This window comes from Setaria italica, chromosome V (genome assembly GCF_000263155.2).
Source record: "Setaria italica strain Yugu1 chromosome V, Setaria_italica_v2.0, whole genome shotgun sequence".
In the NCBI taxonomy this organism is placed as follows: domain Eukaryota; kingdom Viridiplantae; phylum Streptophyta; class Magnoliopsida; order Poales; family Poaceae; genus Setaria; species Setaria italica.
In genome coordinates, this window is record NC_028454.1 from 10,181,220 (window position 1) to 10,207,929 (window position 26,710).

Here is a 26,710-nt window from a genome sequence, read left to right on the forward strand (position 1 = left end):
TAGAAGAAATTATGGAACAGAATGTACAATATCAGTTGGCTAAAGGAGACTGGTAAGATGATAGAACAAGATACTGGGCCAATTCAGTGATAATAGTTACTCTGTAATAGTTAACAGTAGCTATTTTTCATCTATGTTAAGTTACACATGGACATGGTACATATTTGGTATGTCTAGACTACTCTAGAAATCTTGGCCAACTAAGAGTGTTGGAAAACCAAAATACATCTCACAATTTCCAGAAGCGTTTGATGTTGCTTGTATTTGCACAAAAAAGGATTTGACTACTGGCCTACTGCTACCTCAAAAGATTAAACAATTTTAAAAGGAAGCCTCACATTGACTTACAACTTCTTGATATGTTTCGTCATGTACTCTTATTGATATAGGGGTACTCAGTACGTGAAAACCATATACCCAACAAAATGGAGACGTGCAAAAATAGCAAAAGCAGTGATGAATAGGCAGTAGAAGGGTAAATGTTCCAGCAGAGCTCCACACCGAGAAATAGAATGATCCTGAGAGAATGAGGGAAGTGTAATAAGAGTGCAAACCAAATGGATGAATACTTGAACGAATGCATTATTTACACCGTAGTTTCAAAAGAAGAATGCATTTATTATTCACAAAAGCAAAGCAAACATTTCTATCAACATGAATACATGATCATGTTTGGTTTGTTCATAAAGTTGCAAGACTATTATAAACCGAGGCAGAAACAGATCTACATGAGGCGTGGGACCTTACCTCAAAGGTGTCGGAAAATGTGTTTTCCACAACAGAAAAGGCAATGAATAGAAGTACCTGCACAGCAGAAAGGAGCCAACTTGGATTCTAGCATTCACAAACAACAGCCAAATTTACTGAGAACTGATCATTAACACTTACGACCTTATGGGAGCCTGTACTTACCAGGAATAGAATTGGTAGTGTAATGATCGGGCACACACGATGCCAATGAAGTTGCCGACAAACATAACAGTTACAATATCTGGATTCAAGTTGTAGCTATCCAGTTAGTCAAGCAAGAAAAAGTATATCCAAATGCTATGATTAGTTTGAGAATTGCAGTCTAACGCACGTTCTTTGCTGAGAATGGATGGTCTGGGCTGGCTGGAAACAAGCTGTTGAATTGATTTGGTGTTTTTAAATCTGGAATGCAAGAAACCAAATAGGCCTCCTTCATGCCTGTCAATAAAAGTAAAAGAATGTTATGCAGCAGCATAACCACTTTAAACATCCTAGTGTTTTTCTCGGAATGTACTGATATAGACATAAGTTGGGAACATGCAAATATTCCTAGAAAGAATAGGATATACTAGAGGAAAAAAATTGAGGGCCGATTGGACTATTGAGATGATGTAGATCTTTGCTAACTGATTAAACCCAATCTGAGTGGTGAGTACTCACTTTAACCACTTGTAGTGTGCAAATACCAGAAGGGTAGTGAGGTGAAGAATCAACAGCGCAATAGCAAGCTCTTTGGATACAAACAACTTCTCTGGGACGAATTTAAAGTTCACAGACCTGAAAAAATAAAAACGATTAACCCTCTGCATAACTACGAAGTCACATTACATATATGGGTGTGATAACAGGGCACAATGGTGCTGCTGAAATGGTTCGAGATTCACGAAATATAATATACACACCAGAAATGGATGAAGACACGGCCAAGATTGAATGCTCTTGATATGTACTCAACTGGATGCGACAGCAAGAATGGCATACCCAACAAAACCTACAGACAGGAAATGCAAATCATTAGCATCAACAGTGCGATAGCTCGGACCCATCTAACCAGATACAGGGGGTGTTTGGATCCTGGAGCTAAAGTTTAGTCCGTGTCACATCAGATATTCGGATGCTAATTAGGAGGACTAAACATAAGCCAATTACAAAACTAATTGCAGAACCCCTAGGCTAAATCGCGAGACGAATCTATTAAGCCTAATTAATCCATCATTAGCGAATGTTTACTGTAGCACTATATTGTCAAATCATGGACTAATTAGGCTTAATAGATTCGTCTCGCGATTTAGCCTAGGGGTTGTGAAATTGGTTTTGTAATTAGTCTATGTTTAATACTCCTAATTAGTGTCCAAACATTCGATGTGACAGGGGCTAAAATTTAGCCCGGGGATCCAAACACCCCCACAGTCTAGTAGTCAACGATCAACAATCACTAACTTTTTTTTCCATGTCAATATCAATAATATGATAATATCTGCAATCTTATATGCTAGAAATGCTACATAAGTAAAGTGCAATTAACAGAATATCTATCCTAATAAAATTTACAGTTAGTTATGAATTTCATTCCTTTGTGACACGCTATTGGAAAGTATCACTACGATTTGATGTAAGATAAAGAAATCGCAAAAGGCCTAGAAGAATTCAGTTTGACATTATATATTTATGAATCAGGAGTAAAATGTACAAGCAAGCTAGAAGAAACTGCCAAGCATAGCCAAACTGAATTCTGCTAAGGAGACCGTATGACAAACTGGGAACAGTGGAGTAGGATGTGTTAAAAAGAAAAGAAAAGAAAAGAAAATAAAGAACAATCCACCTGTACTACAGCAGCTCCTAACAAGGCAAAGAAGACTCCTTTGATGCTCATGGCCTGTACAAACACTTAGTAAGGGTAACAGTTGGCAGCATAGAAAGATGTAAGGAAGGAACAAAGCATGGTGTAGTGGTCATTTGTACCTTCACCATCAGTAGAAGCAGAGAAGGAGCAAAAAGAAGAACATTCATCTTAACTGAGACAGCTCCACTGCAAAAAAAGATTGATAACCACTGCATGTAAGGAGCTATTTTCTAGCAATAGTATTTCAGTTCTGCAGTTTATAACATATAAGAAGCGGATAAATGCTATTTACTGCCATAATGTTGAGATCACCTGAAAACTATTAGACCAAGGTACCACTTGTGATAAATAATCAAAGCCATAGCAGCATGGAGCAATGTCATGGCAAAGCAGTCGTTGAAAAGGCGGAGCACAAAGATAGAGTGAACCCTCTTGGACAAACAAAGCAAACCTAAAGCCCACCATGGAAGCTGCCATCCATTATTGAGAGATAAGAGACGGAATTAGATAAAAACATTAGGTAAAGAGCACCAGAAGAAACTTTGGGATCCTCATGACAGCAAACCAATTATTGAATTATCCATGCAGAACTAAGGAAAGATTGTTACAGACAAGAACTGCTGACAGGGTAAATTATCTTAGCTGGACTAAACAGGGGATTATTTCTCGATGGGTCCTTATGACAGAATATCAACTGGTTGTCAAACTATCCTTTCTGAATAAAACTAAGGAGTAAGGACTAAAGAGAAGACTGTTCTATATGAGAATAGCTGAACTAAAGCAGGATTGGAGGGGAGAAAAGAGTTATCAGTTTTGCATCCATACCACTTCAGCCTTGACGTAAAGCAGAAGAACGAGGCTCAGGTTGACAATGTACAAGACGCCGAACAAAATCTGCAGGCAAGTACCCAAGAATTCATCACTCTTAAGCACAGCCAAGCAATTGACAAAAATGAGGGGCGAACACGCAGCAGAGTAAACGAGTTCGTGTTGTTAAACAGATTTGGCTGAGCGGTGACCTGAGCAGGGAAGACTTGGCCACCGGTAAGGAACTTAATGGCAGAGTAGACGTAGAGGAATCCGGCCGGGTAGACCAATGGTCCCGTGTCTCCCTCGATCTTGGTGTAGTCCCTCTCCCCTTCCAGAAAGGTATCCACCTAGCGCACCCGACACACATCAGCAGCAGCCAAGATCACATTTTTGTCCCAAATTCCAAATCCTTCACCCCGAAACAGAAGGAAATCGGCAATCTGCGCTAGTACCTGAGACATGTAGGCGTCCCAGTCGATCTTGGTATCTGCAAGTCGAAGCAACAGAACTGCTTAGCGACAATTAAGAGAAAGAGAGAGCTGAGCAAGGAGGCTCTGTGTTTGAAGTTACAGACACGGGACGAAGGCGATGATGAGGGCGACGAGCGCGGCGTCGGCGAGCACCAGGAAGGCGGCGAAGTAGAGCGGCCTCCGGTCAGCCGACCTGGCTGGCTTCTCTGTCGCCACCGACGCCGTGCTCGCGGCGCGACTCTTCTCCGCCCGCGCCATGCTTGCCGCCGGCGAGGTACCACCCGGCGGCAGATCCAGGAGGAAGACGAGCCGAGCCCGAATTCCGCAGGCCGACGACGACCCACCCACCCAACTCGAGTCCTCGGGGCTCAACTGCCGAAGCGGGGGCCAAGTTGGGCCTTCACGCGACGATGGCAATCTGAGCTCATGGACCCATGAATCGATTTGGGCCGTAGAGCCGAGGAGCGAGCATCCATGTGGCCCATGAATCGCTTTGGGCCGCAAAGGATCTGGGCTACGGAGGCCGGCCGGCGGTCAGATGCGTTGGGGCCCATTTGGGGATCTCTGGTCATCGTCGTCTCCTTGGGCGGGCGGTCGCCGTCGAGCGCGCGTCACCCTCCACGACAGCGTCTGGGTCGATTCCGACGGGCATTTTCCATTCCACCTGCAATCGCTTTGGCAGCCACCACCGTATTCTTATTCTTATCCCATGGCTGAGTGGGGCTCCCTCCTCTTTTTCGCCGGACCCGTTCGCTAAAGCAAAGATTCACCACCGCAACGACAGGGTTCGCGGCCGGATTCATCTCAAGCCACTGCTCCTGATCTGAAGCTCCGATCACACGATAGGGAATGCTGCTGCTCTCCGGCGAAATTGACGAGCAGAAATACGGAATGCCACTACCAGCTCGCCACTGTAACGTGCCATCGCCGTCACCCGTTCTTCTTGTTTTTTTTTTTGTATCAATTTGCTAGTCATCGTAGCACTAAAATTTGCATAAAGAACTTGTACGTTGCATAAATTCATAATGGAGACGGATGCGTGCATGAAAAACGGCGTTTGCGCATTATTAGTGGTTTGGAATTTCAACGCTTGATATTGTATTATTCGAGCACTATGATTGTATCTCCGTGCATAAAGGGAAAAAAAAACACGTGACGGCGATGGCGATTAGATGCTCAAATCCAACAGGATCAAGATGCCGGCGACATTGCCACGAAGAAGGTGGGAGGAAGAAGAAGGTTGCCGGCAAGGCCGCCATCCAAGTCCCATTTGTGCACCGGCTCTGCCAACCTGCCATTGCGGTCGCCTGCGTCTCACATGGCTGTTGGCTCAGTACTTGTCGTACAGTACACTACTCCCATCGCAAAGCCAAGAGGAGTCGGGGACGAACGAGTACGGGATCCCGGGAAGGTTCACCCGGCGCCACCTTTTCCCCGTAACGCGAGTAGCGGTGGTCCACTATTTTAAGCGCGGGCGGCGGCGACCAATCGCGAGAACGCCGCGCGCGCAAGATGCAGGGCGCGGCGACCTCTGTCTCCGGAGCCTCGTGGTCCCGGGCCACGCGCGGCCGCGCCTCCGCCCTCGCCTCGCGCCATGCCGGCAGCCTCGCCGCCTCCTCCTCCTTCTCCTCCTACGGGCCCCGGGGTGCCCTCGCCGCCGCCGCCGCGCCGCCGTTGCCGCTCCTCCGCGTTCGCGGCGGCTGCCGGCTCCGGCCTCTGTCGCTGCTGCCCGATAGCGGCAGGAATGGGGAGGTCGCCAAGGCGGCGGCCGCGGCGGCGGCATCGGTGCCGGAGGACGACGCGAGCGCTGCGGCGAGGGGAGAGGGCGCCGGCGGCATTGCGGCCACGGCGCAGCTGGGCGCCATGATCGTCGCGTGGTACCTGCTCAACATCTACTTCAACATCTACAACAAGCAGGTCCATTCACTTCGCCTCGATCAAGAATCAAATCCCCTCCTCTCATCTTCTCGATCGATCAAGATTCAAGATCAGTATCAGCGTCGTTCGCCATTGCAGGTTCTCGGCGCGCTGCCGTTGCCGCTGCCATACACCATCACCGCCTTCCAGCTCGCCTTCGGCTCCCTGCTCATCTTCCTCATGTGGGCGACCAGGCTCCACCCGGCGCCCAGGCTCTCCGCTGCGCAGGTGAGGCCGCCATCCTCGACAAGTCGACATCGACGACCGAACAACCTGCGATTTTGTTTTTCCCGTCTGCTGATTCCTAACATGTCTGCAACCTTTGCGGCTGCAGTTGGGCAAGATCGCACCGCTGGCCTTGGGGCACATGCTGGGCACGGTGTTCACCAACATGAGCCTGGGCAAGGTCGCCGTCTCCTTCACCCACACAATCAAGGCCTCCGAGCCCTTCTTCACCGTCGTCCTCTCCGCCCTCTTCCTCGGCGAGGTTCGCCACCTGCGCACACCTGCAAAACAAATTCTGGCCGATTCAGACGATTTCCACCGTGAAATCATCAGAAGCAGAAGAAAATAGTAGCAATTTTTGCTCAGCTCGCTCGCTGTTTCATCTGCAGGTTCCTTCCCTGCCGGTGCTGGGCTCGCTCGTGCCGATCGTTGGCGGCGTCGCCTTGGCATCGTTCACCGAAGTTTCTTTCAACTGGTCAGTGCTGTCCACTACCTATTGGAGAATCCTTTATAGATCCTACCAACGATCCTTTGCCTTTTTGCTGTTGCAACTCAATGATTGGAGGAATCTTGACAGTTGACACTGTAATTTTGTCTGGGGGGTTCAGGACTGGGTTTTGGAGCGCCATGGCGTCCAATCTGACCAACCAATCAAGGAATGTCCTCAGCAAGAAACTCCTTGCCGGTGACAAGGTGAATTTCCCTTCATCAAATTACCACCGTCAATTGGTGAACTGTTACAGTAAAAAAAATGTCTTGTGATGCAGGATGCTATGGATGACATAAACCTCTTCTCGGTAATCACTGTGCTGTCGTTTCTGCTATCGTGTCCTCTGATGCTGTTCGCAGAAGGCGTCAAGTTCACCCCAGGGTACCTCCAGAGCTCTGTAAGCGTTTTCAAAATTCAGACAAAAGATTCTTGAATCAGCTATGCCATCACTTCCAAACTATGAACTTAGCAGAATCTTGTTTTGACATCATACAGGGCCTGAACCTCCAAGAACTCTGCATCAGGGCAGCACTCGCAGGTTTTTGCTTCCATGGCTATCAGAAGGTGAGGAGATAACCCATACTTCATCCGCATGGATCTTCACCTTCTCTTTGGCTCCAGAAGAGAGAGCTTGTGTTTGATGCATGATCTTCCCTTGCAATGGCAGCTCTCGTACCTGATCTTGTCGAGGGTGTCACCGGTGACCCACTCCGTCGCCAACTGTGTCAAGCGCGTGGTTGTCATCGTCTCTTCAGTTATCTTCTTCAGCACACCCATTTCGCCTGTCAACGCACTAGGTAACTTTGACCAATGCCCCCCAAAACATTTCATAAACCATAACTGATGCTGCCGCTTCAAGCTCTGATTATCCTTCTAACCAAGTCACTCATTTTTGCTGTTCTTGCTGCAGGAACTGGTGCTGCATTAGGAGGCGTTTTCCTGTACTCGAAGCTGACGAGAACGAAGAAACCGAAGAATGCATGAGGGATGAAATAGAAAAGGGTACATTAGTTCGTGAAAAATTCTTGTTGTATACACAATTTTGAGGTATACAGATTAGATCGAGATGTATTGATGAGGAGATGGAACAAGCGGAGTTCCCACCCCAGTTGTACACTTGTACCACATGGCACAGGCAGCTCATTTGCAGAGCTGCAACATTCGTGACTGAATATATTCTCGAGACACGGTGTTCTGGCCACAAGATCCAAAACCACAGCAAACAACAGCTGTTTGCGTCAGTGTGCCAGTGTGGTTCAGCGCCACCATAGGATGCGGTTCATCCTGCAGAAGCAGTATGATATACAATCTCAACTTGCTGAGATCCCTCGTCCACGCAGCCTCTACTGAGGCTAGATAAACTCACCTGAGCAGAGGCGCATGGGCAAAAGATGATTCTTTGCACATGTAATAAACCATGCCGCATGCATTTACAACAGTCATCGACATAGATTGTACATAACATTAAACAGAAATACCGGCTGTCCGTTTTGTCCAAAATTCAGCCCTGAGCGGTTTGTTTCCCCATGATCAGGTTCTAGCATTAGGAGGTATACTAGCAAAGAAGTTGAGCTTAAAAAGCTTTACAAACTACGACCACCAGCACATGGTAAGGTATCAGCCTTCTCCCAGGCATCAAATCAGCATACCAGGAAACCATTTGGGATTAGACCAACACCCATATCCTAAGTTAGCGATGTTCCATGACATCCTTTGATTTGAGCAAGGTAGCAAAGGAAACAATATAATTGGTCAGGGTACCCATCTTCATCTACTTGGTTTCGTCACCATCGGAAAAACTGGGTCACACCTAGAAGATGCAATTACCAGTTGGAAACTCCCACAGCCTTGCTAGGACTCCTGCTCCTAGCACGGAATCCGTCATTGCTTGTTCTGCTTTGATCCCCTCCACGTGGTCCATAGAACCTGCAATCAAATGGAGGATCCAGACGGTCAAGATACGCTCTCCATGGATGCAATCATATTCCAAATGATAAGAAACTTCGGAAAAGTGATAATAGCTGTTGGAAAAAAGGCACTGGACAAAATATTCACCAATTAAATTCGTTTTAATTCAAAACAAGTCGCATTAGCTTAGTACTTCAACAAGACACTGTTAGCACAACAGGTTCACAGAGCAACATGATAAGTTCAGAGCTTGTCTATAAACTTTGGAATTTCAAATGACATATCCAGGTAATTCCAAAGGTGGTAAACATCTGGCTATGTCAAGTGTGGTACAGCCATGACTAATAAAGTACCTTTCATGAAAGCTGAGACCATCCCCAGATTGATTGTTGCTGGAGCTGTATGGAAGATGGAAAAATAATTATTTAGCAGGGATACATAAGCTACACACAAGCATCTGGACAGGAAAATTGATGTACACACCTGGGAGGAAAGCTTGGATTGTCACCAGTCTGATTGTTGCGGCTGCTGTTATCATAGCAGTAAAGTGATGGTTCATTATAATGTATATATAGATGGCCAAAGGCAATGCAGAATAGAAATTGCTACCATACCTGCCATGAAAGCTAGGAGTATCACCAAATTGACCGCCACTCGTGCTGTTATGGAAGCTGCTATTTGATGACTCGTCAGGTTTGTACTAGGCGAAAAGGCAGCATTCAAACAGAAACTGATACACACCTCGAGTGAAAGCTTGAACCACCACCAGCCTGATTGCCAAAGCTACTGTTATTGAAGCTGTCCGTTGATCTTCTACCCCCATATCCCTGACCACCATAGGAGTCATCAGAAGATGCCCACCGACGTGATCTTCCACCATATCCTCCACGAGAAGCCATTTCTTTTAATTGTGGTGGCACTGATTGGTCTGCCCCCTCCAAAATTTTCACAAGGTCTGAAGCATACTTTGAGTCCTGGTCACCAAAGAATGTGAAGGCAGATCCTGTTGCACCTGCCCTACCTGTCCTTCCAATTCTGTGGACATAGTCCTCCACACCAGTTGGGAAATCATAGTTAACCACGACTCTGTGACAAGAGATTTTGGAAGGATTGTCAGTGGGCTGCATTAAAAAAATTTAAGGGTTATAAAAATGTTGCTCATCCACTATTTACAATCATCATTGCCATAACCATGCCATCATTGTCCAAATGATTAGAAAATTAAACTCTGAAATTTTGAAAGCAACAATGATAAAGGTCCAACCTGATATCCTTTATGTCTAAGCCTCGAGCGGCCACATCCGTGGCTACAAGAACAGGACACCTGCCACTTCGGAAGTCACTCAACACAGAATCCCTCTCCGCCTGTGATTTATCACCATGAATAGCAGAAGCACCATACTGACGTGATAAGTTCCGAGCCAGCTGATCACACATCCTCTTGGTGGAGCAAAATATTATAACTTTCGACCCAGGCTCTTGTGAACGCAAGATCTGATCAAGTCGTCTTGATTTCTCCGAATGTGAGATAACCTCCACGTGCTGCAGTGTGCAACAAACCACTTCAAAGTACAGAAACAATGTCTTGTTTGATAAAAAAAGAAAAAAAACATTTTCTTACCTGAGTAATTGACTTATTTGCAACCAGCTGATCAGTGTTCCCAATGTTAACTTGAATTGGGTTAACCAGTAAATCTGACGCTATTTTTCTCACCTCTTTTGGCCATGTGGCAGTGTACATAAGAGTTTGCCGTCTAGATGGTATTTGTTTCACAATTTTTCTTATTTGTGGCTCAAATCCCATATCAAGCATACGGTCAGCTTCATCAAGGACAAGATATGATACTTGACGCAGGCTCACTCTATTCATTTCCAAAATGTCGTTCAATCTCCCAGGAGTTGCAACAACAACGTCAGCACCACGATCCAACTCTCTTAGCTGAGGACCTTTAGGAGCACCTCCATATAAGCACTTCAAATAAAAAAATAGGATTAAAGAACATCCCATGATAGAACATACTAAATGGAACTTTCATCTGCTCAGATAGTAAGTCATTTGAAAATACGATATAGGTTCTAGATCTAGGTTGACAGAACCACAGTGAGGGTAACAGATTTAAGAAAAGATAAAGCAACATACCGTAGAAGATATTCTTGAAGATTTGCCAAACTTGATTGCTTCATCTTGAATTTGTGTTGCCAATTCCCTGGTTGGAGACAAAACTAATACTGTTGGACCTTCCCTTGAATTATGCTGTAGGCGCTTCAGAAGAATAAACCCTGGAATGAGATAGCCCAGTGTTTTTCCAGAACCTGTCTTCGCCACAGCTACAATATCACGACCCTTTAGAGCAATTGGCCATGACTGAGCTTGGATAGGAGTTGGCGCAGAGAATCCTGCTTGCATGACCTGTAAAAAATAGATCCCCTTAGATATAACTAATATGTGAATAACTGTGTAAGGATACAAGTCTAAATCTAGTATATAGCAAAGAGAGAAGGCTTCTCATGATGTGTAATTTTTAGCTATACAGAAGCCAAGCCAAATATCATGCACTGGAGGACTGGAAACAAAATAAAGGAGGTGTTCCAAACCACAGGAGGCTGAACAAGACAACAAACAGGTCGAACCCCGACTTGGATTGTTGACTTGAAGAGCCTGGTGCAAAGAAAATTCAGCTTAATCAAAGCATAGGTACAATGAATGCATGATGACCACCTAGTTCCATTAGAAATGGATGCGACAAAGCACATAAATACTAATGTGCGTTTTATGCACCTACCTCCCTTAGAATCTCCGAAGGGAAGCCAGTGGATTGAAATGTCATGAAGGGCGCTGGTGCCTCGTTGCCCTGATAATAAAGGAAGAGAAACACTAAGTAACTTGTAAATTACAAACAAGAGTGATTGAGGGTATATGATTAGTTGAGGACATACAACGATAGTAATCTCATGCTTAGCACGATATGCTTCTGTCGACATTTGGCTTCCATTGGCAGCCTGAGAAACTTGATTGGTGAACTGAGCACTCTGTGAAACATTCGCTCCAGCTGCAGAGCGTGGCTGGAAACAAGATAGCATGTTATGAATGGGGCAAGGAATGTACATCACTTATGATCATGCTCTTTTAAGACTAAATTTTATGCTCTTTGCTGCACCATTACTATTACAGTATTGCTGTATCTTCTTGCAATTGTGAAGCAGCAATCCAGTGTAAATACAAAAATTTGTTCGCATGTACAGATAACTAGGCACATTTTGTATGCAGCTTAAGTGGGCTCCTGAAAAACAGGGGACCTCTTGATAAATAGTGGTTAATCATGAAAGGTCATCATTATGAACTTCATTAGCTGATTATCTACTTCCTTCTACAAAATCAACCAGCAGACAGGGAAACACCTAGCTTCCCGCTTTATTTTTATACTGGCATCCTTGCCCAAAACCACGAATTGCACACAACAGAGCAAATGCAGCGCAAAGTAGGACATGCAACACACGATTGATAGTGAAATAAAGAGAGCGAGGATATCAGGAACCTCTGCGTGATCATTCCTTGTCCTGTTATCGGAAGGGGGCACATACTGCGAGCGGCTCACCGCAGCTTCCGAGCGTGACTGAAACACAAAGACTGGCTATTATGACAATCTCACAAATGTTTATCCTCTAAACAACAGAGCATCTAGCGGACCTCAACCCTCGTACGAAGCCACATTCCTAGAAAGCAGGAAGAACGAGGAGGAATTGGGGTATTGTTACCTCGGAAGGTCCGGAGCTCCTCGCCCTCTCCTCGGGCCTGGAGTAGCCAGGCGGCTGCGACGGGGAGGCGGGCACAGCCGCGACGGGGCGCTCGTACTGGGTGACCTTGGTGTCCGGGTTCCAGAAGTAGAGGTACCCAGTGTTGCCGTCGATGAGCGCCCTCCACGGCTTGGGCAGGGTCGGATCTGGCGGCGCGTATCGCGGGCCCTTGGACGCCGGCGCGGACGCCGACGACGCCATCCCCGCGCGTCCCCAACACCCTCTCACCAACCCCCTGCCACACAGCGCACCCACGAATCAGTTCAGATCAGCCGGGACGGGACGAGGGCACAACGAGATGCAATGCGCGCGCGAGGAGCGAGCGGGATCGCGGCGAGGAGGGGGGAAGGAAGCGGGCGAGCCCTACCGATCGAGGCGCGGCGGAATGCGGGAGGCGGCGGCCGGAGGAGGAGCGGAGGGGGTGGAGGCGATTGGGGTTTTCGTCACCGAACCCTTCTCTCTCTCCGGTGCGGCCGGGATTGAGTAGGCGTCGCCGATTAAAAAGGGAGGAAAAAAAAGGAAAGGGGGAAGCGGAGGCGCCGAGGAGGCCGGGGACAAGTCGCCAGTGTTGTGTGTGAGGTTGTGAAGTGGGGGACGACAGCTGGTGGTGGGACCCGCCGGGGGCGCCGAAGGCCGCGCTCGTCCGCTCCGGCTGGGGGCCCAACGCAGGTGATCTTTTGCTGGATTCGGCCCAGGAAGTCGATTGTTCACTGTGCAGTCCGTGCTTTCCTTTCTTGGCTACGGGGAACATGTCATGGTGACGTTTCGGGGTCACACGTGACAAGTCATCGGCTTCTGGTGATGTGCACGTTGCCAGATACTGTACTGTTCGTCGGTCAGCTAGGCATTCGGTCCCGATAGTTGATTTTGATTTGAAGGAATGGATGCTGCAATGTTTCGTTTGAGTAATCAAACAAACTTAAAAGGAATCATAACTCTTGTCAAATATTGACACTGGCAGCAAGTGGCATGCATGGTGATGGGCCATCCGGCCTGAACAGAGGCATCTCATCTAAATTGCACACCCGTCTTTCAAACAAGGTAATGGTACTTGCATTTTGGTTATACCATATGTAATGTACCGTATCTGTGATGATACTCATGTGCCGCTTTCACTCCAGCTTCACAACGAGTATCATAACATAACGTTCAGCATGCACTTCATTCAGTATCGTATCATAATTTTTCCCCGGTTTTCCAGATATATCCTCTTGATAAGATAAAGAATTAAAGACTGCTAACATAAAACACAATCATTTTCATGATCACCGATAAAAGATTGTGCTAGCATAAAACCTTATCGTTTTTATGATCACCAAGTGAGCTCGTTCCTCACAAGTTACAGCCACTTCACATTACAGAACCAAACGAAATACAACAGTTCAGAATCGCATCAGTCGAGGTAGCTGCATCACCACGAAAAGGACACTGACAATACATGACTCCTTGCCCCTCAGAATAATCCAACCATCTACAACCGAAAGACATCGGTGTTAATGCTTTCTTAATCAATACAAATCACACTTTTGTCCACAACTCAATGTCACACCTTTCTTCATCGCTTTCTTTGACAAATTCGACAAAGCGGCTATCAGGACTTCTCTAACATTACAAACTTACCAACTACCACCACAACTGTGTGATCAGCAAGTACAACAGGCCTCCATGAACAAAAACATGTATGACAGGCCAAACCATCATTATCTCATCTCAAGCCTAAACCTATGTCATTCTTTATCCTTTCTTGAGGAACAACTACATGTTATCCCTACGAAAGAATTCGTGCTAGTCATACAGCCCCTCTTGCTCCCAGATGTCCACAAGGAAATCGACCATCTCCTGCAATTTCATGGTCCAGGTCTAAGCAACATGCCATGCATTAAAATGGTCAACTGAAATGTATTAGATCTTACGTGAAGAGGAATGGGTTGAGAAAACGGCTTATTTGATCCAAGCAGACTCTCATATGCTGCATTCCAACTGCATAATAAATATAGTATTTTGGTGAGCATAATCGCATAAGCCTTCATAATACACCAAGATAGCATTCCTTGAAGCTTCATGAGATGGCACACAAGAAACACACCATCCAAAACAAAACATGATACTTGGTTTCAGCATATCATGGGAGATAAAATTAGAACGTGGTACATATTTCAGCAAAACAAACTGTACACAAACAAGACTGGGTATCCTATTTCAGGTTCAAATTTACATCTTCGCTGATTCTCAGCATCCTGCCATCAAATTTGATTCGTAGGTACTCCATTCATTGCTTATGAAAGTGGGAATATTGCAATGGCGTCTCAGAGGATGTTGTGCAAGTAATGTGAAATGGAGGGAGTACACAAAGAAATACACAGGGTTTTGTATACAAAAGAGCGATATATAGTGTTCAACATGAAAGAGAGCAATAAACTATACTAGCAGAGCAATACCAACAGAAGTAGCCAGTACAACTGTACGAGTGAAAACACCAAGATAAAAACGAATAAAGCGGAACAATCTCAAACTTCGGAAGAAATAAATTGTGAGTAAAAAATAAACTAAGGGCCCGTTTGGTTCCCTTTGCTTATTTTTAAGTAAGTGTCACATCAATGTTTAGATACTAATTAGGAGTATTAAACGTAGACTATTTACAAAACTCATTACATAAGTGGAGGCTAAACAGCGAGACGAATCTATTAAGCCTAATTAATCCATCATTAGCAAATGTTTACTGTAGCAACACATTGTCAAATCATGGACTAATTAGGCTTAATAGATTCGTCTCGCCGTTTAGTCTCCACTTATATAATCGGTTGTGTAAATAGTCTACGTTTTCTACTTCGTAATTAGTATCTAAACATTGGAATTGTGCGGTGCTTAAATTTAAGCAAGTGAACCAAACCAGGCCTAAATGGTTCCTGAAAGTTGAAACAAGAATTTTATATTATACTTCTGACAGAAAAGGTGTTATGGCAAAGTTTTATGGGTTGCTTCTGTGTACTTATAGGTCATCTTATTCTCTCATACCTCAACACTGGTTCCCGGACTTGCTTCACCTTCGGCCGTAGACTTCTAATTTCAGTCCACTCCTGCCGAGTCTGTTCCCAAAGGATGCGTCCTGCAATAATATTTAATATTTTGAATTTCAGGTAACCATACTGAGGCACTTATCAAAAGGTGCTCCAATTTCACTTGTTATCCAGCAAGAAAATCAGAACGACAATTGATCAATACTTTGCCTGCTCAAATGTTTTCATCCTTTTTTAAAAAATGATCAAAAGATTTATCATTCACTAAAGAAGACAGGCACCTTAGCTTGTCCTAGGTATCAAAGTCAGTTGGGTGGAGAGGTCAAGCAGCCTCCCCACCACCAGACCACTGCCTGCTCAGATTTTTAACAGGCCAATCTAGTAGCAGAATGTACCGGATGTTATAAAAGATGACAGTACAAAACTTGATTCAAAGCCTCCAAAGATTTTTTTGCTTAGAGCCACACAAACTAAGACATGGTAGTATGGTTTACCAAATGCATCGATGTTGTTACAGACAACAGTTACCAACGGTACGTGAAACCATGACATAGTTTCACATGAATATTGAGATTATGCCAAGTCATGGTACTTCTAAAAAGACTTCATCAAGCTATGACCAACAATCTTTTTCTCAGCTAAAAGAAGCTATGCCAAAATAAAGGTTAAGATTTAGTAAGTGTGGCTGGACAATATGTGGATCCAGTGAGAAAAACCTAGTTTAGCAAAACTGACAACATGACTCAGAAAGACTTACCATAATTACCAAGTTCAGGAAGGTTATGGCTGCTTCCAGTTCCATGCTGATCAAAGCCCCAATTGGATATGCTGATTGAAGAATTTGCCCTGAGATCTGATGGTTCAACTTCGATGGTGGTTGTACTCCAAAATGGCTCTGGTATGGGAATTTGGTCATGGGTAATTAAGTTCCTGGACAGCTCACCCAGTTGCTTTACAGCCTTATCACAGCATCCAAAACAGCCTCTGCTCTGTTTGGAAGGAGTTTGAACATGCACACAATTGGCGATAAGAAAAAAAACCCAAAAGTGCTAAAGTTACGAAAACACATTACAAGCATGACACAGTCCAGAGGCAGGCAAGGTAACCTTCCACTTCCACTAGTGGGTGAAACACCGAGACCACAAGAACACTGCAAAATCTATTCCCACCGAGACACCTACTAGCTAACAAGTAGACATTTGATGGTAAAATTGCACCTACTAGCTAACAAGTAGACATTTGATGGTAAAATTGCAGGGAGAAGGCATGCCAAGTGCTAATCAAGTAGTCGCTAATCAGCGACAACATCCCCTCCCTTTCTCCCATCACCTAGTCTCCAGGATATGAAGAACTCGCATACAGAGGCCCTGGGGGATCCGTCACCAGCCTAGACGAACCATAACGCGGACGGGACGCACCCTGAAACGCCCTGTCGTCTCGCGACAGAACGATTCCATGTAAAGCACGTCGCTATCAATTCGATCCCCTTCTGCATCACTCTCTACCAACCACGTCAATCTGCCACAATCCATCGCCGCGCACCGGCCAGAAGCAGCCGATTCCACTCGCGGCGGCGGAACTCCTCCTACGGCTCGGTCCTAGGCGGCGCGGATCGCACTCGGGAGGAACCAGATGAAAAAGCAAAGACGGGCGAAGAGGAACGTGGGCGGAGCGGGGACCCACCCGGAGCAGAGGAAGAGGCAGGCGGAGGAGAGGAGCCGCGGGACGGAGCGCCAGTCCCAGCCCTCGCCCAGGTCGACGTCCCCGTCGCCCACCCTCGCCGCCGATCCGCCGCCGCGCGTGGTCGCCATGCCGCCCGCACCGCACCGGCACCGCACCCACTCCACTCGCCGGATTGATTGGTTCGGTCGGTCTGGTTCCGTGGTTGGTTCGCGACGCGCCGACGCGCCCCGCCTCGGGGCAGCGGGGGTAGGCACCGACCGGATCGGGATTGGGGGCGCGAGGGCGAGGGCGGGCGGGTCGCGTCACGATCGCACGTGATTTTGGATAAGAGGAGAGCGCGCCGTGACGTGTTCAGCTGGCTCTTGGACGTCGACAGCGGCCGGCCTCTCTGGCGCCCAGTCATAGACTCGTACCGTCGTCTCACCATTTCGCGCATGACACATGGGCCTCCTCTTGAGATCAACTGGGCCGGTTTGCGCGACTTTTTTTTTATTTTTTAGCCCTTTTTCGAAAAATTCTCACGAATACGCCCTTGGCTAAACCAATTCCAAAAATGGACTCTTAGCTTGGCGCCATCCAAGCTGGCACCAAGCTTACACGTCTCGACGCCAGGATGGCCGGCGCCAAGGTCCATGCGCAGCTGCTGGCGTGGATGGCGACGTGGTAGGGGCTTGGCGCCATGGATCTTAGCGCCATAGTCCTCGGCGTCGAGCAATTTATCCCATCCTATGTCGTTTCGAACGAAATAAGTATAATTATTCTGAGGAGTGTGCAACAAACTATGCTCTAAGCCCTGTTTGGAGTCGCTTTTCTGGAACTCGCTTATCTGGCAAGCAAGCTTATCTGATAAGCCTGCTGCCTGGAGAATCTGCTGTCTGAATAAGCAGGGTGTTTGGCAATCCTGATTATTTTGTGTCGATTGTCTGTCCTGGTTGGTAAATTGACCTGAATGCCCCTAAGGATAATAGCTCATTTTTATTGTGAATCTGAGGAGAAGACAATAATTCTAATGCTTTTGGAGTTTGTTAAATAGAAATTACATTACAATAATATGAAATTCATACGATAGGTCGGTGTAGTATGGAAACATCCATCATGGGTACAACAACGAATCATGAAACCATAGCGACAGCAATAGCATCACGCAATGCACCCATATCAATGTCATCTCCTAAAGCACTACCACCACCATCTGTGCTAGGTTGGGTTGGATTACCATCATCTTCCGCAAAATCCTCTTCAAAATGCACGTCATGTACGGCACTATCTCTGATGAAATTGTGAAGGGCCATACAAGCAACTATAATTTTCGACTGCTTGTTAACCGGATAACTGGGCAAATTCAAGAGAATGCGCCACTTCATTTTTAGAACTCCAAATGATCGCTCAATCACATTTCTAAGGGATGAATGTGCATGATTAAACACTTCTTTCAATCCTACCGGATGCTGACCATGCTGCCATTCAGAAACATGATACCTCTGTCCCTTGTAGGGTGCAAAAAATCCTTTTCTATTAGGATATCCAGAGTCAACAAGATAGTACTTCCCTGCATGTTATATTTATATGTTATATCACAATAAGCAAATATTCCCTGAAAAATAAATTGCAACATAACTCGTCCTTACCATCGGGAGGATGTAGAAATTGATCCTTGTATGTGAGAAGCGTGTTCAATAATACACGAGTATCATGGACAGAACCAGGCCAACCAGTGACAGCAAATGTGAACCGCATATCAAAATCACATACCGCCATGACATTTTGTGAAGGATACCCATGCCGACCAATGTATTTCGGTTGATCAGCTAATGGCGCAGTTACGGGTATATGGGTACCATCTATTGCTCCTATGCAATCTTTGAAATGAGGCCAAAACCTTGGTTCTTGTAGTTTAGGATGAATAGTAGAAAATTGTGGATCCTTAGGCCTCACAATGTCAACAGCTAATCTCATGATAGATTCCAGAACCTCTTCAAATTTTCTACTCACAGTTTCTAATGAGCGATGAAAATTATTCTTGCATTGCCTAAAAGATTGAGGTGCACCACAAGCCCATAGAAACATTCCTAGTGCTTCCTTGCTACAAAATTGTCTACTTGATCTCAATCCATAATCTTGCACCAAAGTGTCATGAAGGCTTAAGAAAACTGACCTCCTCATTCTGAACATGTTAAAGCACTCCACTGGATCTTGTAGTTGCAACTCAACCCACTGTATTCCAGTCATCCTTGCTATCGTAGTAGTAATCTTCTTCTTGTTCATACCAGATGATGCCATGTAGTCCATACTAAGCATTGCCACTATGTAATCATCATCAGTGTCATCAGATTCATCAACATCTATGGTATGAATAGAATCACTGTTGCCTTCACATTCACTAGTTGCACTAGAGGTACTCATCAAAACAAATGCAAGCCTGTCAAAAAGCACTGACCAAGTCATCAGATGAATTTTTATTGTTACAACACAACTAATAAAAGGTTCATAGTCTCACACAGCATACTTAGAATAGTGAAATTATGTGTCCCACAACATAAGAGAAATGAAAGAGAAATGACACACTAATGCAACACCCTAATGCTTCTTCCTTATCTCCCAAGCCCTCCTCAGCCAATTCAACCTCCCATTTGGTGTCTTCAATGTAATGAACACATCACGGATTCCCTTTTTTTGAAGAAGTTGTATGGCATAGAAATGTTCATCACTCCCCTCCTCAGCCCCATCTTAATGACTGCTCCAACATACTTCCCAATCTCATCTCTAACATGATCAACAACTTGTGAAGTAGCTGGATGTTTACTACTTTGAGCTTTCAACTCATATGCATCGACCAACCGCTTCATGCATTGGTCTCTAAAAGTCTTCTTCTTCTTTCTTTTAGGGGAACTAGGAGCTGGCCTTTTTGAAGCCCTCCGCTCAGAACTGGATGGGGCCTTATGTGCCTCTCTATCATTGTTGCCCTCAACATCAACAACATCATGTTCATCAACATCAACGTTTCCATCACCACTTGGAACATATGAAGTTTCATTTGTAACAATGACCGATTCAAACATGATTCGCATCTGATCCTCATATTCAAGCGGAGCTGTTCTGAACCGGATACAACCTGGCATAGCCTGTAAAATATCATCAAAACAGCATGCTATTATACTCCAATTCAAAAAAAATAAACAACGTGTATATGAACTATATCTCTAGTATGATTGTTAGTGGGCTCACCTTATTTTGTTCTTCCCACCATTCATCGTCAGCCACAATACAACCAGTAACAGGATCTCTTCCCAATCCGGTTGATCTCAAGTTCAAAGTCTTCCATTGGGTATACATTTTTTTCAATATATCCCACCTATTCTTCATTTGACTCTCACCGTATGGCCTCTTGGTACGCTCATAAAACTTTCTAATAAGGTTTGCATATCCCACCGCATTCAAACATTGCTGCGGTCGATTGAAAGCAAGTACTTCTTCCACACAAATATCATTGAAAGCTTTCACGGCAAATGAATCCCATTTTGCCACAATCTTTGACGACTTTTCCATCTAAAATTTGATTACAGTATAGTAGAATTAAATACAAATCTACGAGCTTGTTCACTGATCAGACAAACCACAATCTGTCATTTTAGCAATCCATCAAGAAGTGACACAAATTTTACCTTGCTATTTGTTGGCGGCCTTGCAGTCGTAATAGCTACAGCTGTCCAGATCCTTCGCAGCAACTGCACGCATGCATAAAATTGTTATGAGCTACTCCATCATCATATAGGTCCAAAGAGACTCCAATGCAAAATGAAAAAAGAATTAATGAAAAAGATTATTTTTGCCACTGTCTTATTTCTACACGCCCTCCCACTGTACCAAAGTTAGAAGTGCACTGCTCCCTGACTAGTTTGTTACACTGGTAACCACCAGTTCCTGTGGTATGGATTTTGGATAAATAATACCTACATTCTTGAAGAAAATTTCATGGATATTGAAAACATAAATTGTATCCTTGATGTATTTGTTAACATGGCCAATCCATTTTATTCTATGTTCTATCCCTTGAATCATGTTTGGTTGTTAATCATGAGCAGTGGAAGATTTTATCTATCTGGCAGAACAACATTGACCTTGTATTGACTGAGGTTTTCATGCCTTGTCTATCTGGCATCGGTCTGCTTAGCAAAATCACAAGTCACAAAGTTTGCAAGGACATTCCTGTGATTAGTAAGTAGCTTTCCTCAACTCCTCTAGTGCACATGAAATGTTGTCATGTTAATTATTTAGTTTAAATATTTTAGCTGCTACACTGATGTGGTTTGCATGCAGTGATGTCTTCGAATGACTCTAAACCTTGACAAGTCTCTGTCCCCGTCACTGAAAAACAGATTTCCAATCAGGCAGGGAACACATGAACGTCAAACAAACCGGCCGCTAATCAGACCGCTCCTCCATACAAAAGGCGACACAACATCAAATGAAAAGTCGGGACGTTATCATGCGATGCGATGCGCTTGGCCTTGGTGCATAACAAACAGCTGCAGCGTGATCTTTCAAGTATTAGCAGGTGAAAAAGGCCGGGGGTGGCTGGCTGCGTGCACCGGCGGCGGACCGAAGCAGCACAAAAGACCACGAGGCAAAAGGGCTCCATCGTATGGTTTCTTTATGAGTGCAGTGATGTCTGAATTTTGCCCAACTTCTGAATGAACTAGGCTAACCTTTGCTTTCTCTATCAACTTCACAAGGTTGTTGCAGGGGCGTCCGGCGGCGGGGCGGCGCCCAGGCGGCGGGGCGGCGCCCAGGCGGCAGGACAGTCTGGCGGCGGGGCGGCGCCTAGGCAGCAGGAGAGTCCGGCGGCGGGGCCGAATCCCAGGGGCAGGGGCGTCGAGCGGCGGAGGCGGCGCCCAGGCGGGGGCGGAGGGGGCTTCCGGCGGCGGGGGCGGCGCCCCGACGGCCCGCGGCGGGGGCGTCCGGCGGTGGGGCGGCCCGCGGCGGGAGCCTGGCAGGGGCGGCCTCCGGAGGTAGGGAAGCGGGCCGGCCGACCCCAGGGGCGGCACCGGGATCTGCAAGGAGGCGGCATCGGGATCTGGGTGAGAGGCGACGGCAGTTGCGGGAGGCGCGGTGGGGGCCAAGCCCGGCGAAGGTAGGGAGGCGGGCCGGGTGACCCGAGCGGCGGCGGCGGGATCTGGAGCGGCGGCGGTTGCGGGAGGAGCGGCGGCGGTCGCCTGGAGGCCGTTGCCCGAGGGTACCCGGGGGAAAATTGCTCCGCTTGCCCTAGGAGCGTGGTCTAACCCGCGTATGAGATAAGCTGGGTGCTAGTTGTATTTCAGATTTTCCACTAAGCGGCTTACGTGAGAAGCGGGGAATAAGCAAGGCGTTTGGGTGGGTTTATCGCTTATTTCCACCAATAAGCGGGAAATAAGCGACTCCAAATAGGGCCCTAGTTCAACTGGTTAGGACATGGGCTTCTTATCCCAAAGACCTGAGTTTGAATCCTTGTGTTGAATCTCTTTTTCTGTATTTTTTTTCTAGCGGCTTCCGGCCGGGACGGGAAGTCCGTTTCCACCTGCGAGCTTTTTTTTTCCGGAGTTCGAACTCAGGTCTTTGGGATAAGAAGCTCATGTCCTAACCAGTTGAACTAGAGCGTAGTTTGTTGCACACTCCTCGGAATAATTATACTTGTTTCGTTCGAAACGCCAGGAGGATGGGATAAATTGTTCGACGCCGAGCACTACGGCGCCAAGATCCATGGCGCCAAGCCCCCGCCACGTCACCATCCACGCCAGCAGCTGCACATGGACCTTGACGCCAGCCATCCTGGTGCCGAGACGTGTAAGCTTGGTGCCAGCGTGGATGGCGCCAAGCTAAGAAGCCATTTTTGGAATTAATTTCGCCAGGGGTATATTTGTGAGAATCTTTCAAAAAAAGGACTAGAAAATAAAAAGTTGGCCGGTTTGCTTGCACACAGCAGCACACGTGCCAACAACACGAGTTTCTCGTAACCATTGTCCTCGTGTAGTTAAGTCAGACACGCAGGGATGGTAAATGATCTCTAATTTAACTAGCAAATTTAAAAATCAAGGTGAATAAAGGAGTTAAAAATAGATAGGACTGAGTTGGATTGTTAAGGACCATGAGAGCCATGGGGCTTGTTCGCTTCAGCTTATAAGCCGGCTGAAAAGCTGAAACGGCTGATTTATTGTGAGAGGAAAACACTGTTTGTTGGCTGATAAGCCGGCTGAATAAGCTGAAGCGAATAGGCTGATGATCTATTACCACCCCTACCTGCATATCTGAAAACCTGATCGACGGTGACCAGAATGGTAGACTTGTACCAACAAGAATGCATAAAAATCACGAGTTCACAACAAATGAGCAAGATTATTGAAGGGATGATAGCATCGCATTAATTTATAAACGTATAAGCAACAATTCAATATTGGGTAGCATAAATAGCGGACCAAGGAATTAAGATAGTGTTTGGTTCGTGCTAAGGTAATGTAAACGCAAAGGGAATCAGATTACATTTTATTTAGAGGTGGAATAGGTGATTGCCCTCTTTGTTTGGTTGCACTCTGGTAACGTAATCAGATTACTGTGTGGGTGCTATATCTGATTACGGTGGGGGAGGAGGGGTAACAAGCTTGTATAGATATTATTTAGGTAAGGGATTCGATTACAGTGTCAATTGATTACAAACCACCGCAACCAAACATATGTAATGGGATTCGTTACCTTTAGTAATTAGATTACATTACATTTGAGCCAACCAAACACTACATAAGTCAGTAAGTGCTATGATCTCAAGTTAAAAACGTCACTGCAACGCATCGAAGGCCGCAATTTTACCCTCACGAGGATTCGATGTCTCGTGCAATGACACCTTGCTAAAATTGGCATGCCTACGTATAAATAGCAAATGAGACTCCATTGGTGCAAGAGATGGAGGAGGAGGAAAAATAAGAAAGAAGAAGAAGAAAGCAAGGAAGAAGAGATAAAGGTGGGAGAGGAAGGGGAAGAGTGCCCCTCCTCCTTCCCAGCTCTGCATCTGCCCCTGCATATACTTACAATACACAGAGAATACATATTTTTTGCTCATGCAATGAACCAATGTGGTGAGAATTTTGTCTTGGAGGAACATGTTTCTTAGCTTATGATTAGTAGGTGTATGGATGAAACATGGACAACTAAGTTTGAGTAGGAAGTGCAAAAGATCTAAAAATACAGAGCTTTGGTGCAGATCAGACAAATATCGACGTTGGTTAGTCACGCCTTGAGGGGCATATAACAGTTAACATGGTTGTTGGTTTTGATTTCGAAATCAGATGTGGACATTTGTTAATCTAAGCCTCGAAACTAAGAGCAAACCGTTTGCGTTTGCCCATTTGAACCTTTAAAAATGGATGTGACGAGCTTATGTCAAGGCGAAGTTAAGTCACAAAGATGTCAGATCCATCTTATCAGCCCGTTCGGATGGCTTCGGCTGGGCTTTTTCCGGCTGGGCTTTTCAGCCCAGCCGTTCGGATGGCTTCCGCTGCTAGGCTTTCGTGGAAGCCGTTGGAGCGCCTTAACGACGTACCGACGCTGCCTCCAGTGCCTCCCTCTCGCCCCCTCCGTCGCATGCTCTCGTCCCCTTCGTCCCTCGCTCCGGATCCGCCGCCGCCGCTCCCTCCGCTCCCCCGCTCCGTCCCTTCCGCCCGCTCTGTGCCGCCGGCCGGCCCTCGGCTCGCCCGCTCCGTCACGCTCGCCCGCGCGCCGCCGCCGTCCGTCCCGCTTCTCCTCGCCCCCTCCGTCGAGCGCGGTCCGTCCGGATCCGCCGCTGCCGCAGCTTCCGCTCCGCCGCTCCCTCATTGCCGCGCGCTCCCAGCCGCCGGAGAGGCGTCGAGTGGCCCTCTCCCTCACTCTCGGCCGGCCGGGCGATGGCGCCGTTCCTCCCGCTGGTCGCCCCCTACGTCCCTCGGTCCGGATCCACCGCCGGCCGTCCCTCCGGATCCGCCGCCGTAGCTCCGACCCGGCACACCCGCTGCCGCCGCCGGTGGGCCGTCAGGTGGAAGGACCGTCTCCCACGCCATCGCCCCCTCCATCCCCTTCGCTCACAGGTATGGATGCTACCCCATCGGTATGCCGGTAGTGAATGAATGCTTTCACCTCACATTTCTGGATGTGATTCCTGTGGTTAGTTTTAGAGGTTGATAGATTGTGTCCATATCACCAAATGTCTATTTATCATGGTTAATGTGTTATGCTAATCCTGCGTTACTTACTTTCATTTGATAATTCTAGGGTTGTACTCAATAGTTAGCAAGTAGTGTTTTAATTACTACTAAGTCAGGTGTCAATCTCGATTCAATTGTTGGAGCCTTCTGCTTTTCGCAATGTTTATGCAGCATTATGTCAACGAAATAGGACAGTTCAACCAAAGATGTCGTTTGCATTTTCATAAAAGGCAAAACTTGATGTAGTAATTCTTGTACATATTAGCAAGCCTAAGTAGTCCCTGGTTGTGGTTGCTGAGCAGCCTTGGTCCCCGGCGAACTTGATATGCAAGACACTCATTTTGCACATTCTGCTAGTGTGATCAGCATGTTTCAGTGCAAGAACAGATTTGGCCTGGACTTGTATCTTTAAGATCTGTAAACTTTTCTTCCAAAGTAGGTTACCAAGCCAAGCCCTTTGCATATGTACAAATTTGTTGTATGCATCTATAAAGGTGTTGCCCTGAATAACTCACTGGTATTTTTTCCTGATCCAGGTTATGCAAAGGAGGTGAACTGCTGGACAGGATTTAGGCTAGGTACTTACATGACATTTCATTTCAAAAACTGAACTCATTGACTCTACATGAATTCTGAGAATAGCTGACTACTGTTTTGCAGAGGTGGAAAATATTCTGAGGAAGATGCTAAGGTTGTTATTCACCAAATTCTAAGTGTTGCTTCATTTTGCCATCTTCAGGGTGTTGTTCATCGGGATCTGAAACCAGAGGTAAGATTTTACTGGCAATTGACAACTAATGTTTACTACCATGAAGCTCACTAGTTCTTGGTGGAACTGTCTGAACGACGGCATACTTCCTTTTAACATGCCCTTATCTATGTTACATTATGCTGACCTTATGATTTCTTTTTGTCACCTTTCAGGCTTCAGGAGCAAGGCTGCAAGGAGGCCAACCCTGAGGCAGATTCAAGGGTGCCCACACTGGCATCGTCATCGACTGGTTCCTGCTCCCCCCCCCCCCAAACAGTTCTTAGACGTACTGAATACCAAGGCTTCATCTTCTAGTGAGAAATCTGTAGCTTGCGGCCCCTCTCAGCGAAAGGAAATAGATGAAGGCCTCAATTTCTTTACATCAGATGAAGTCCCGGATGAATATGAGCATGGCAAACCATTCTTGTATCGGTGGGATCTGCTAGATGGTCCATGGGAACTCAATAAGCTGCATGGATGGATCATTGCCGTAATGAAGCAAGGCATTCGAGCAATCACCACGCGTATCCCAAAAAAGGTTTTCCTTGGCGCTCGGGATTACGAGATTGTTATCGATTTTGAGGATTTACACAAAATTTACCGTCATCAACACCTCGACGTCCAGCTCATTACAGTATGGTGCTTGTAAGTCCACATGTACCGTATACACAAGTTTTACGTACATACGTATATATGTTATATGTTTAGTACCTGAACGACTACCTATTCTGCAAGATGCCATGGAAAGAGGAAGAATTGATGAACGACAGGTATTCGGAGCGTACCTTGACCCAGCACAAATTAGCGAGCCAGAGCACAAGTTCAAAATGAATGAAAGGGCAAAGCA

The 26,710-nt window shown here is 46.2% G+C and overlaps 5 protein-coding genes across 6 annotated transcripts; 1 reads left to right on the forward strand and 4 right to left on the reverse strand.

Annotated features, from left to right (window-relative positions):
- Positions 1 to 58: 58 nt before the first annotated feature.
- LOC101768406 (dol-P-Man:Man(5)GlcNAc(2)-PP-Dol alpha-1,3-mannosyltransferase) lies at positions 59 to 4,216 on the reverse strand. Its single transcript, XM_004968294.2, has 13 exons — positions 3,978 to 4,216; positions 3,856 to 3,890; positions 3,613 to 3,750; positions 3,419 to 3,487; positions 2,906 to 3,063; positions 2,713 to 2,779; positions 2,573 to 2,626; positions 1,653 to 1,741; positions 1,411 to 1,527; positions 1,082 to 1,188; positions 913 to 991; positions 748 to 804; positions 59 to 518 (listed from the first exon to the last, which is right to left on the reverse strand). Exons 1-13 carry the CDS (start codon positions 4,129 to 4,131, stop codon positions 368 to 370), a joined length of 1,275 nt encoding a protein of 424 aa, XP_004968351.1. The 5' UTR covers positions 4,132 to 4,216; the 3' UTR covers positions 59 to 367.
- Positions 4,217 to 4,928: 712 nt separating this feature from the next.
- LOC101769089 (phosphoenolpyruvate/phosphate translocator 3, chloroplastic) lies at positions 4,929 to 7,718 on the forward strand. The gene is made up of 9 exons (XM_004968296.4): positions 4,929 to 5,790; positions 5,890 to 6,018; positions 6,125 to 6,277; positions 6,405 to 6,490; positions 6,624 to 6,708; positions 6,783 to 6,902; positions 7,001 to 7,069; positions 7,173 to 7,302; positions 7,416 to 7,718. Exons 1-9 carry the CDS (start codon positions 5,386 to 5,388, stop codon positions 7,487 to 7,489), a joined length of 1,251 nt encoding a protein of 416 aa, XP_004968353.1. The 5' UTR covers positions 4,929 to 5,385; the 3' UTR covers positions 7,490 to 7,718.
- Positions 7,719 to 7,911: 193 nt separating this feature from the next.
- On the reverse strand, positions 7,912 to 12,734 carry LOC101769498 (DEAD-box ATP-dependent RNA helicase 14). Of its 2 annotated transcripts, none has more exons than XM_004968300.4 (13): positions 12,576 to 12,734; positions 12,170 to 12,443; positions 11,950 to 12,027; positions 11,351 to 11,476; positions 11,197 to 11,265; positions 10,554 to 10,823; positions 10,035 to 10,385; positions 9,678 to 9,955; positions 9,155 to 9,499; positions 9,028 to 9,084; positions 8,897 to 8,938; positions 8,767 to 8,811; positions 7,912 to 8,431 (listed from the first exon to the last, which is right to left on the reverse strand). In XM_004968300.4, exons 2-13 carry the CDS (start codon positions 12,407 to 12,409, stop codon positions 8,329 to 8,331), a joined length of 2,004 nt encoding a protein of 667 aa, XP_004968357.1. In that variant the 5' UTR covers positions 12,410 to 12,443; positions 12,576 to 12,734; the 3' UTR covers positions 7,912 to 8,328. The 2 variants fall into 2 exon arrangements, with proteins under 2 accessions (XP_004968357.1, XP_004968355.1); XM_004968298.3 differs by having other exon boundaries at positions 8,897 to 8,941.
- A 759-nt stretch (positions 12,735 to 13,493) lies between these two features.
- LOC101770975 lies at positions 13,494 to 17,206 on the reverse strand. The gene is made up of 5 exons (XM_004968303.3): positions 16,909 to 17,206; positions 15,983 to 16,209; positions 15,224 to 15,314; positions 14,122 to 14,188; positions 13,494 to 14,047 (listed from the first exon to the last, which is right to left on the reverse strand). Exons 1-5 carry the CDS (start codon positions 17,034 to 17,036, stop codon positions 13,994 to 13,996), a joined length of 567 nt encoding a protein of 188 aa, XP_004968360.1. The 5' UTR covers positions 17,037 to 17,206; the 3' UTR covers positions 13,494 to 13,993.
- A 1,716-nt stretch (positions 17,207 to 18,922) lies between these two features.
- Positions 18,923 to 20,383, reverse strand: LOC105914380. Its single transcript, XM_022826634.1, has 4 exons — positions 20,134 to 20,383; positions 19,657 to 20,030; positions 19,033 to 19,327; positions 18,923 to 18,937 (listed from the first exon to the last, which is right to left on the reverse strand). The coding sequence occupies exons 1-4, from the start codon at positions 20,269 to 20,271 to the stop codon at positions 18,923 to 18,925; spliced, it is 822 nt and encodes a 273-aa protein (XP_022682369.1). The 5' UTR covers positions 20,272 to 20,383.
- Between the last annotated feature and the right edge of the window lie 6,327 nt (positions 20,384 to 26,710).

Bases quoted from the DNA above. Each gene is read 5' to 3' on its own strand.
- LOC101769498 (XM_004968298.3), bottom strand. From the start codon at position 12,409: ATGGCGTCGTCGGCGTCCGCGCCGGCGTCCAAGGGCCCGCGATACGCG. The intron at 9,956-10,034 runs GTAAGAAAATGT...TGCACACTGCAG, and splicing joins CAAATAAGTCAATTACTCAG to CACGTGGAGGTTATCTCACA. The intron at 9,085-9,154 runs GTGTGTATCAGT...ATCAAATAGCAG, and splicing joins GGTTCAAGCTTTCACTCGAG to CTTCCATAACAGCACGAGTG.
- LOC105914380 (XM_022826634.1), bottom strand. From the start codon at position 20,271: ATGAAGAATAGGTGGGATATATTGAAAAAAATGTATACCCAATGGAAG. The intron at 20,031-20,133 runs GTGAGCCCACTA...GATATTTTACAG, and splicing joins GGTGGGAAGAACAAAATAAG to GCTATGCCAGGTTGTATCCG. The intron at 19,328-19,656 runs GTATGTTGGAGC...GCTTTTTGACAG, and splicing joins GTTAGAGATGAGATTGGGAA to GCTTGCATTTGTTTTGATGA.
- LOC101770975 (XM_004968303.3), bottom strand. From the start codon at position 17,036: ATGGCGACCACGCGCGGCGGCGGATCGGCGGCGAGGGTGGGCGACGGG. The intron at 16,210-16,908 runs GTGGGTCCCCGC...CAAACAGAGCAG, and splicing joins TGCCTCTTCCTCTGCTCCGG to AGGCTGTTTTGGATGCTGTG. The intron at 14,189-15,223 runs GTATGAGAGAAT...TTTATTATGCAG, and splicing joins GTCCGGGAACCAGTGTTGAG to TTGGAATGCAGCATATGAGA.
- LOC101768406 (XM_004968294.2), bottom strand. From the start codon at position 4,131: ATGGCGCGGGCGGAGAAGAGTCGCGCCGCGAGCACGGCGTCGGTGGCG. The intron at 3,488-3,612 runs GTCACCGCTCAG...ACTTGCCTGCAG, and splicing joins GCCAAGTCTTCCCTGCTCAG to ATTTTGTTCGGCGTCTTGTA. The intron at 805-912 runs GTAAGTACAGGC...TCTGCTGTGCAG, and splicing joins CACTACCAATTCTATTCCTG to GTACTTCTATTCATTGCCTT.
- LOC101769089 (XM_004968296.4), top strand. From the start codon at position 5,386: ATGCAGGGCGCGGCGACCTCTGTCTCCGGAGCCTCGTGGTCCCGGGCC. The intron at 6,019-6,124 runs GTGAGGCCGCCA...TTGCGGCTGCAG, and splicing joins CCAGGCTCTCCGCTGCGCAG to TTGGGCAAGATCGCACCGCT. The intron at 6,491-6,623 runs GTCAGTGCTGTC...TGGGGGGTTCAG, and splicing joins ACCGAAGTTTCTTTCAACTG to GACTGGGTTTTGGAGCGCCA.